Source organism: Denticeps clupeoides, chromosome 14, assembly GCF_900700375.1.
Source record: "Denticeps clupeoides chromosome 14, fDenClu1.1, whole genome shotgun sequence".
NCBI classification, from domain to species: domain Eukaryota; kingdom Metazoa; phylum Chordata; class Actinopteri; order Clupeiformes; family Denticipitidae; genus Denticeps; species Denticeps clupeoides.
The window spans coordinates 7197047-7207886 of NC_041720.1; the positions used below are offsets into that span (position 1 = coordinate 7197047).

At 44.3% G+C, this 10840-nt stretch overlaps 1 protein-coding gene across 2 annotated transcripts; it reads right to left on the reverse strand.

The window, feature by feature from the left end:
- Window positions 1-887: 887 nt before the first annotated feature.
- Window positions 888-8443, reverse strand: dusp10 (dual specificity phosphatase 10). Of its 2 annotated transcripts, none has more exons than XM_028953672.1 (4): window positions 8358-8443; window positions 6440-7270; window positions 2680-3027; window positions 888-1716 (listed from the first exon to the last, which is right to left on the reverse strand). In XM_028953672.1, the coding sequence occupies exons 2-4, from the start codon at window positions 7221-7223 to the stop codon at window positions 1451-1453; spliced, it is 1398 nt and encodes a 465-aa protein (XP_028809505.1). In that variant the 5' UTR covers window positions 7224-7270; window positions 8358-8443; the 3' UTR covers window positions 888-1450. The 2 variants fall into 2 exon arrangements, with proteins under 2 accessions (XP_028809505.1, XP_028809504.1); XM_028953671.1 differs by lacking the exon at window positions 8358-8443 and adding an exon at window positions 7821-8296.
- Window positions 8444-10840: the final 2397 nt, after the last annotated feature.

Genomic DNA, 10840 nt, shown 5'->3' on the forward strand with positions numbered 1-10840 from the left:
GACCTTTTTCTGAATCCCAAAAAATATGATCCAGGAACTTTGAAGAAAAAAATCAAAATACTAAAGCAACAAAGGACAGTCTTTATGTATTATTAAAGCAACTGCATGTTAAATTAGCAAGATGACTAATTTTTAATAAAAAAATAAAAAATGAATCGCAACATTTTAATAAGTGGTATCAGAAGCTTGAATCCAAATGGACATAGTGCTATGATGATGAGAAACTGTTTGAGACATGAGGACACGTCTGCTGATAGCAGATGGTGTTTTTAACACTTTTCTACAATGAGAGCGAGACTTGTCTTTTGAGGGTTTTTTTTGTCTTTTTGGTAAGCATGCACAGAAAAGCCCATCTGAACAACCAGGGCCGTATTCAAACCGCTTACTTCATGGCTTCCTGTGCGAAGTGGTGACAAAAAGCGCTCTGGAAAAAGTGAGCCTGCAGCAGCCGAAGTAAGCGATGACTAAAACGAAGACTTTGCAGACGTCTGCATCGCTTCATCTGTATGACTGAAACTCGCGAGGAGTGAAGGCCAATGTGGGATCATGGGGGCGAGTAAAATAAAGCTGACATGAAGGTGGTTAAGTACACACAAAGAAAGGTTAAATGGTTAAATGTATTTTTTATCAAATGGACCGATGACACTGTACACAGACAAAAGTGAGGCACAAGTAAGCAGAGACAAAATGAAACTGAGGTGTCTCTATGCCCGAGAGACATCTGGCAGAAATGTGTGTGAATATTATTACAGCAATGAACAGAGCAACAACCGAAAATAGCATTTTGTCATTAATCGCCAGAGGAAAGGAAAATGATAAATCATCAAACCCATATATACACATAAGTGCCCATTACACTCCCAAATTATTGCACAAAGAGCCCTCTGTGGCTCGTCATGGTCAGACCAGTAAACGTTTATATATAAAAATAGAAGAAGAAGAACACACCAAACAAGTCTTCATCTTTTCTGACAAGCAAATGCCAGAGACCCCTTGGGCATAGCCCAAAACAGCAGCTTGGACACACAGTGTGGACACGCGACCGCCCACTTGTGCTCACGGCATAACAGTGGGGAAAAGAGCCAGCTGAACCGTTTTTTCTTCTATTTTTCTATTATTCGATTTTTTTTTCTCCTTTTGCACAATTTTCCTTGCATCCATCTGTGTTCAAACAGCAATACATCTAACCTTCCCTCCACAGCCCAGTCACTCCCACCCGGTACGCCTGGCCGTTCGCCATGTCTTAACAGCAGGCCATTTGGGCGTGCACTCTCCAGCTGTCCTCCATCTTGCCGCTCTCAAAAACCAACAGGAAGAGGAGTTCTCGGCCCAAGTGGACAAGACCAAGAGAGTTCCAAAAAAAGCACGAGGCGGTTGGCATCAACAACGCGCTCACAATTCACCTTGGGAAAAAGCAAAAGGCTCCCGCGCAGCCCTTCGGCGAGGCTTCTTAAACCATGGTCTCGACACCAATGAGCTTAGGCGTGAGGATGCGGGGTGTGACGCCGTTGTTCAAGTCCTCCTCGAACTCCAGCAGTTGGCCCATGAAGTTGAGGTTAGGTGAGATGATGGGCCGGCGAGTCTTGACAAACTTGTAAGCATCTGTCATGGTCATCCACGAGTGCTTCATCAGGTAGGCGATGACGATGGTGGCAGAGCGTGACACGCCGGCCTGACAATGAATGAGGAGACCCTGTCCAGCCTGTTGAGCTTCCTCTGCACACACACACACACACACACACATAAATAAAAATTGCAATTCCACTTATAATATTTGACATGCCACAGCCAAAAAACTATATTATTTTATCCATGAATATTTGAGACATTTAGGTGAGATTCTAACTACACAAAAAGGTTATTTGTTGTCAGGAACAATTGCTTTTGGGGACATCTAGGGGGCGACATAAAATACTATAGGTCTTGTTTACGAATATTTACATTTACCTTTTCACTTTTTTTTTTTTTGCAGAAGCCCTTGTCCAGAGCAACTTCCAACGTGCTTTCAGGCTACCATCAGTTCTGGTTCACTAGGAACCCAACTGAATGCATTGAATGCAATCGCTTGGTATAGGGGCAGTGGTGGCCTAGCGGTTAAGGAAGCGGCCTTGTAATCAGAAGGTTGCCGGTTCGAATCCCGATCTGCCAAGGTACCACTGAGGTGCCACTGAGCAAAGCACCGTCCCCACACACTGCTCCCCGGGCGCCTGTCATGGCTGCCCACTGCTCACTCAGGGTGATGGGTTAAATGCAGAGGACAAATTTCACTGTGTGCACTGTGTGCTTTGCTGCTGTGTATCACGTGTGACAATCACTTCACTTTCACTTGGTATTGCTGTTACTAGCGGTGCCTCTGCTAAGCCTTGGCAGTTCAGAGTTATAATTTAAGGCCATTACTATAATATTATTATTTATAACTATCCATAAAAACAATGTCAGCTCCACAATATACAGTTTAAAGGTCATATTTTAACTTTAGAAGAAGGGCCATCACATCAAGTATAAATAACGTATCAGATACCCAGCATCACAGTGTCCTGTTTGCTGTCATTTCTGATACTGTGGGTGCTTGGTGAGATGACCTAAACTAGGTCTTAATCTTAGACCTTGACCGGCACATTTGTTGCAGAGATAGACTAACAGGTCAAACACGAAATACGACCATGTGACGAAACCCACCAATGAACTCAAAGGCCTCCTCAAAGTACTGGCGGAGGTTCTGCTTGTTGCTGTCCGTGGCCGGCAGGCGCTTGTAGTTGAAGAGACCGAGGTCGTAGTGGTAGAGTGGGAGGTGTGTGGTGACGTTGAGGATGTAGCCGACGTTCAGGTGCTGCATCAGGCCGAGGTCCTGTGCATCGCGCTCGTTGCCCAGGTACAGGAAGGGCAGGATGGGCGTGAGCTCGGCATTCTCGATGTCAGGAGTGGAGGGCAGGCTGGCTGCCCCCACGCCATCCCCCAAGCCCTCCTGCAGGTGGAGAGAGTGCTCGCACAGCTTCTCATGGGACTGCCTGAAGCCAGTGAGGCCCCCTGAGAAGGACATACAAAGACATTGTAAGGGAATTGATGGGAAAAGAATGTGACACCAAAGCTCTATATGTATATGTCCTGGCCATTAAAAAAACTGTCTTTTCACTATACAGTACAGGCCAAAAGTTTGGACACACCTTCACATTCAATATGTTTTCTTTATTTTCATGACCATTTACGTTGGTAGATTCTCACTGAAGGCATCAAAACTATGAATGAACACATGTGGAGTTATGTACTTAACAAAAAGTGGAGACCTGACCTCCACAGTCACCGGACCTGAACCCAATCCAGATGGTTTGGGGTGAGCTGGACTTCAGAGTGAAGGCAAAGGGGCCAACAAGTGCTAAACACCTCTGGGAACTCCTTCAAGACTGTTGGAGAACCATTTCAGGTGACGACCTCTTGAAGCTCATCGAGAGAATGCCAAGAGTGTGCAAAGCAGTAATCAGAGCAAAGGGCGGCTATTTTGAAGAAACTAGAATATTAAATATGTTTTCAGTTAGTTCACTTTTTTGTGTTAGGTCCATAACTCCATAACTCATAGTTTTGATGCCTTCAGTGAGAATCTACCAATGTAAATTGTCATGAAAATACAGAAAACACATTGAATGAGAAAGTGTGTGCACACTTTTGACCTCTACTGTATGTCTAAAGTTTTAGCGAAAGATATTAAAGTAGATCCTCTTATTGCAACCTTTGAGACGATGAGTTCAGATCAAGTTTTGGCTCAGAATTTTTATAGATTGATGCGTTATCTGTTGTTTTTACTTTTTACTTTGACTTCACTCATTTGCACACCTTCACCCTACCTGTTACACATATTTTATGTATTGTGTTAAAGACATAAAAGTGTAATATTTGATTATGTTTGCAATATTTGCATATTGGTGGTCTGTAGCAGTCGCTAAAGCATTTCACTGCATGTCATACCATATATGACTATGTATGTGACAAATAAAATTTGAATTTGATCTGAAATGTTGCCATCTGTAATAACAACTGTACATTTGTTCTATGCCAATCACATGCCTGTAAAAAATAATACACACACACACACACACACATGTGCATGTTATGATTGACTGGGAGGTGGCTTCATAGTGCCAAATTTTAAAGTGAATTCTTTCTGAACTCTTGTACAATCTGATCTGAAGAAGCAGGTGGCCAGTTTAGCGACTGAACTCAGTACCTAGATATCAGTGTTCTGCTATGCATTTCAGCAGGTGGGCTGTGCAACCGGATAACATGACATCAAATGCTTATATCAAGATACTAAAAAAATGGCGGGGTGGTTTGATCTCTATTTAAATTTAGGTTTGAATTTGTCAGTTTGAGATATGGCCTTTTTGCATTCTGCATGCATAATGCCAACTGTTGGCCGTATCTCTAATGACTTCGCCATTCTGCTTTGGTAAGCTTTGTTTACACTGAACACAGAACCCTGGAGGAAGTGAGTGTCAAAATGGCCCCTGCACTGTCTTATCCAACCAATTCCTCTTACTGCAGAAAGAAAAAAAAAACATGAACACACATTCCATTATCTTAAAAAAAACGCCCAAGGCAAGTCAGCCAGAGTCTAGCGGGTGAAGAAATGTCACATGCTTGAATATAGTGAGTAATGTGATATGGCCAATATAACATTCTGTAATATTTGTAACTGTTAAACACATTTCTGTGTATGCAAAAAAAATATTGATATAGTTGCACCTGTGACTTGCTCAATTATTTGTTCTCTATAATAATCTGGTGTCAAGTCAAGTACCTCCCAAAAACAGTCAACAATTTATTTATCAGACACCCTTATCCAGAGTGACTTACAATCAGTAGTTACAGGGACAGTGTCTGGAGAGGAGTGTCTTAAGTGTCTTGCTCAGGGACACAATGGTGGTAAGTGGGGTCTGAACCTGTAACTTGCTGGTCTTCTGGTTCATAGTCAAGTGTGTTACCCACTGGGCTACTACCACGCACACTTATAAAATATTCCACTTCACTCCCTTCAAATAAGATGAATAATATTCCGTGAAAGCCATGTGATTTGATGAAATCCACATGCTCTGACTGATTCTCATGGTAAGAGCTCATCACGCTCAAGACGGGTCACTGCACGGCGTCGGCTCTGAGCCAAGGCAACCAGGAAGGTGAACGCTCCTCTCAAGTGTCAACAGACCCTCTTTTAAGCAAACAGTTCCTCTACTCGGCTTTGTTAACAAAGTCTCGTTCACGGTCACGTGAGTCCCGAATACATTTCCACGACAACAATGTTTGGCTCTAAAAGCGTAATCATCATTGCATGAAAAAAAAAAAAAAAAAACGAAAGAAGATCGGTTGGGAATTAACTGGATGGAAATTATTACTTTCAGGTCTTTGACCACCAAAGAACTTTAATCATTTGGTTTTGAATCCGTCAGAGTTGTGTTTTTAGCATTTTATTTGTACAATTCCCTCAATTGATGAAGTGATGGCGAGTTGATTCAGGGAACTGTGCAACTACAATAAAATCAAAGGCCGGCCTTCTGAAAAATGTGGCTATTCAGGTCAGTATTAAATGCTGCTTTAATTAATCGCATATATAATTCACCGCCTGACCCTCTCCTCTTGACATGAGAGCAGCCTTCTGCATTATAAAATCTCGATAATATGCATGTTTTATTTGCCACAATATTCTCAAACTCATGTTGTGACGCAGTAAAATATGACCAGATTGTTTAGCTAATAATTATGATAATGTAACAGATATTTAGGTAGGTAGGACTTCATTAATCCCTCAGGACGGTTCCTCCGGAATTATTTTAAAAGTAATATTAAATATTACGCTGCGTAATAAAAAGTGGCGAGATAAAAGTAAAAATTAGCGCCTCCACGCCAATAACAAAAAACAGTGCGGGACTCTTAATTACACAAGACGTGTTTGGTGATGGAGCCTATTCATCGCCTCTTAGTTTAATTATATAATGGCCATGCCTAGCCAGATATCTCAACAGTACGAAACTCCGATCTGTGGCTGAACCTGACCAGGGGAGGAATTAAAGAAGACAGAGCACTTAACATACAGTCGGTGAGTGAGAGGGATCTTTTTTACGTTCCGTTTATTCATTTAGAAATGAAGCGTTCCCTCTGCTGCGTTGGGTGGCAGCAGCTGCTTTGCACTGTGTTCCGATGCCAGCGCAGCAGACTGGCATTTCGTTTCATGAGCTCTATCTTTAGCACCACTATCTGTATCTCTGTCTGGGGTATGCAAATGAGTGTCTGTTTAGACAATCGAAGCACACTTGATTTTAGCTGAGGCTGTAACAGACCCCCCCTCAAGGAGCATCGCTGAACGAAGTCTACGTAAGCCAGTCCCAATCAGTTAGCTGTTAACAAAATACATTGATTGAGAGAAATTGGGAATGTTTTTTTTCCCACCTACCCTTCAAAACGATGGGGTCCTTCCCTTCCCTGCGTAAAGACTCCAGCACTACGTGCAAGGGTTGTGAAGGCGTCACCCGGCTGGGGTCAACCGTGCTGTCGTCGTACACAACGATCTCTTTGGAGAAAATCCCCTTGAAGGAGTCTTTGCCTTCGCGGCACGAGATGAGGTCCAGCACAGTGATCTTGCCCTGTTGGAGCCGCCGGCGGCTGATCTTGTCGGAGCAGTTGATGTGCACGGCCCCCTGGATGTGGCTCTTGTTGTACTCCATGAAGGGCCGGCAGTCGATGATGACGGGCACCGGCCCCATCGGGTGGCCCATGGGGCAGCGCGTCATCTTCTTGGCCAGCTCATTGGGGTGGAGGAGCCTGTAGGCGGAGCGGGCCGGGCCGGAAGTGAGGCTCGGGGCACTGAGGGCCTCTGTGGGGTGCGGGGCGGAGGGGCCGCCTCCGTAGCAGACCCCCGAACTCAAGTTGGGGCTGCTGGCGCTGACCTGGCTCTGGGGCTGCGGCCGGCTGCCGTCCTTCTCGTAGGTGGTCACCGTGCAACAGCTGGTGCTGCTGCATCCACACGTCAGGGAGCGCGTGGAGCCGCTGGATGAGGGCATATACGAGAGATTGGTCGCCCGGATCTTCACCACAGTGGTGCTGATCACCGTCGTCTTGCTGCTCGCGGTGGTGACGGAATCCAGGTAGCTGGTGTCAAGGCGGAGTCGAAGTTCCTGAGGTCGGATAGGCCTTGGCAGCGCCACCACAATCCTGTCGTCGAGGGGAGACGGAGGCATGGGGAGGCTGAAGAGCAGCAAGACTAGGGAGAATTCAGGAGCCCGGGCTATGAAACGGGGCAAGAGAGAGAGAGAGAGAGAGAGAGAGAGAGAGAGAGAGGAGTGGTTATCAGCACTCGCCAATGCAGTCCCACGAGTGTCCACGTACATCCGCTGATGCGTCCGGACACCAGCCACGGCACTGGAGTGGCGGACAGTAAATTAGGAACAGCGCTATCGTTCCTGGCCGGCCGCCATATCCTGGACTCCATGATAGTCAGATTTGATAGTAATGCACACCACACAAGCTCCAATAGCTCTGTGGCTAAAATGTATGAACCAACAAAGCACATATATATGTGTGTGTGTGTGTGTGTGTGTGTGTGTGTGTGTGTGTGTGTGTGTGTGTATATATATATATATATATATATATATATATTCTTAATACATAAGGAGGATATGCATGGCATTAGGAATAAGACACTGCAAATACCCCCTTAGATGGCCGGTTCTCTGTAAAAAAAAAAATATCGACAGATATATAAAACACACACACACACACACACACACACACACACATACACACACACACACACACACACTGCAGCAATAATATACCGCATTTGTGTGCGCCGTTTGCCCACCACAACGTGTCAGCCGGTGATAGGTGGCATGATTCGATATTACACCGGCACAGACGGACGGGCCGTGACACATCCACGCAGTCCCACGGCATCCCATAGGTCCGTGGCGGGGCTGCAGGGACCACAGGCTCCAACCCAGCATCTGAAGGAGCCGGCATGGGGACGTGCCGTGAATATATCCCGGTCCACGGACGGACAACTTTTATTTATCGCACATGGACAACGGGGCGATAATAACCGAGCTCGTGAATTAATAAAGTCACATGGACGCCGAATCACGTTTTGCTCGTTCGTGGAAGGCAGTGCATGCAGCGTGCGCAAGGCATTTCACATTTCACTTGATTTGTGAGACATTATTGTGAAATCTACTATATATTTTCAATAAAAAAGCTTGAACATATGGAGGGCATTCATGAACCTGTCATTGCATTAGTTCCATTTCACACAACTTAAAACAAATATTAATAATAGTAATAATAACTCGAGCAGAATTTTTTTGAATGAGACTGACCTTTGTTGGTAAAAAAAAAAAAAAGCGGACCCGATCGCACTTGTTTCTGTCAACAGCGCTGACTCAACTCAGCCCGTCCCGATGCATTTTCACTTTTTTGCCTCCCTCCCAGCAATATAATGTAGAAGAGGGCCAGCCAGCCTCCCGGAGTGATTGACGCGGCCGCGGACCAACAGCCGGTGCCGGTCGAGTTAAAGCCGCAGCCCCGCTGTCTTTGAAGCGAAAAGCGGCGTTGTTGCCAAGTCCGCTTATTCTACATTCGACGTATTCGGCAACAGCAAGTGATTTTCTGGGCTTACGTAATTACATTTTTTGGCACATATACGTGGTATCTGGTGGTTGGCCTTCTATTGTAAAAGCGAAATTACAAACGGTCCAAATATTACAAATATTTGTTGTGTTAAGACATGACAAAGAGAGCTAAAATGTCAGAACTGCACGTTAGCATAAATCATTTTTTGGTTTCGAGAATTATTTTTGTAACTATTTTTTGTTTCGAGAAAAAAAATATTTATAGGCCAAGTATACAAGTCTTTCGGTTTTAGTCCCGAGATCTGGCAACATAAAAGTTATGGGCGGGACTTGGTTGGGTGTAAAGTCAGCTTTCTCGTGGCTGCTGGATGAACAATGCTCGGTCCCGTGGATAAGCGTGAGGGTGATGTCATTTGCAGCCAATCAGAAGCGGCCGTTGACTCAGCGCGCCGGTCACCGGTGAGCAACCGCGTTGTCAGCCATTGGCCCGTGTAGGGCAAACGCATCTAACACAGACGGACAAATAAAAGGAAAGATCCCATCCCCCCATGACGTACAACCAGTCTAGACCCAGTCCACGAGTGAATTCAGACCCATTCATATCGAACTCATTCATACGCTGTGTAGTCAATTATATTGTCGTAATAATCAAATAATTCTTGCAAAGCCTATTTAAAAATTTTTATTTAATAAACACACATGGCTAAATAGTAAACATAAAAGGCTTACAGCTAAAAATCAACATTCATTTACATATTTTGAAGTATAATTCACTGGTCATTTTAACAATACATATGGCAAAAAGTGCATTTTGGTAAAGCGGCTGGGTGGTAGTAACCCAGTGTGCCTATGAACCAGATGATCATAAAGTCACAGGTTCACACCCCACTTACTAGCATTGTGTCCATGAGCAAAGACACTTAATACTGTCCTTGTAACTACAGATTGTAAGGATCTTTGGATAAGGGCATCTTAAAAATGTAAAAAGAGCTGCAATTGTTCTGTACAGTTTCTACTTTCACCAGGTTGTAGTTCTGAATAATGCAAGGCCTTCTTTTTCTCTTTTTACTGATACAACTGCCAATTGCCTCTGATAAAAGGCACCTTCACATGAGAGTCGAATGACGAATGGGATGCTCATGATGTGGAAAGTGCTCTCTTGAACACACGGCCCAGCCCTAATTTGCCAGCACGGTACCTTGCATTTCATCCGTCGCTCCCTGCTTAGAATCAGAAGGCTTATCTGTGTTTGTTTGCTGAAGTGACAGCGCCATGCGGGTGGAAAAGCAGCATTCTAACCCTCGACCACAGGCCAGATGATTTTACTACAGCTCTGACTCATACGCCAGTGACACCCCTTGGATGCAACCACAGCGATGATTCCTTTATTTTTTTTGGAACAGGGTTAAACCAGTTCAGTCAACGTGGTGATATCATGCGTTGTGTGAGGTTGGCCCCAGGCTCTGACTGCTTAAAGCTGATAGACCTGCTCTGTTAAAGAATGCGTTGCGGCTTCCGAGCAACTCTTCACTTCTATAAACTACATTTTGCTTATAGATTCAATCAAATGGCAACAGTTGTAAGTTGAGGCGGTGTATGTCAGAAAGGACAAATATTGTCTAGTTTAAATGTTAGATGTAATGTTAAATGTTAGTAGAAGCGCATTAAGTCATTTTCCGAAGAGGTCGTAGTAGCCGCTAATACAGGAAACCACTGTTGTGTGTTGTAACCCTTTTATTGGTTTCCACATTACTGCCTGTTATATATATATATGTATATATATCAGCTATTGCCATTTTGGGGACATAAGTGTTACATGCACAAGGACGTAAATGAAAAAACACAGGAATCTGTAAGCACACAGAGGGATTCCGAAACAGAACCGGCATCTCCACCTGAGGAATTGTTAATCCGGGTGTGGACAGCAGTCCAACAATGAACGTCAATAACCTACAATCTTGCTCAGTAACTTGCTAATGCGAATAACTCATGTAGACAATATATTTTTTTTTCTTTCTTTCAGTCGAATACAGAATAATGGAAAATTGGTTGCGTCGTTCACCTTTTTATTCATTTTACCCACTGGCATTTTCAGCATCTCAGGCAGTAAAAACCTTCGTACATGTTGTAGGTGAAACTGCTTTGTGGAAGCGGCTACTGCTCTGTAACCTCACCTGTTTTGGCTGCTTGGCCATAGTTTCTGGAAGGATGTACAGATATTTATACAGTTC

What these genes read in the sequence shown, in the direction of transcription:
- dusp10 (XM_028953671.1), bottom strand. Translation starts at nt 8,004, where the DNA reads ATGCCGGCTCCTTCAGATGCTGGGTTGGAGCCTGTGGTCCCTGCAGCC. An exon ending in AAACGGCGCACACAAATGCG is followed by an intron (nt 7,271 to 7,820) that starts GTATATTATTGC and finishes CCCGTTTCATAG; the next exon opens with CCCGGGCTCCTGAATTCTCC. An exon ending in GGAGGCCTTTGAGTTCATTG is followed by an intron (nt 1,717 to 2,679) that starts GTGGGTTTCGTC and finishes GTGTGTGTGCAG; the next exon opens with AGGAAGCTCAACAGGCTGGA.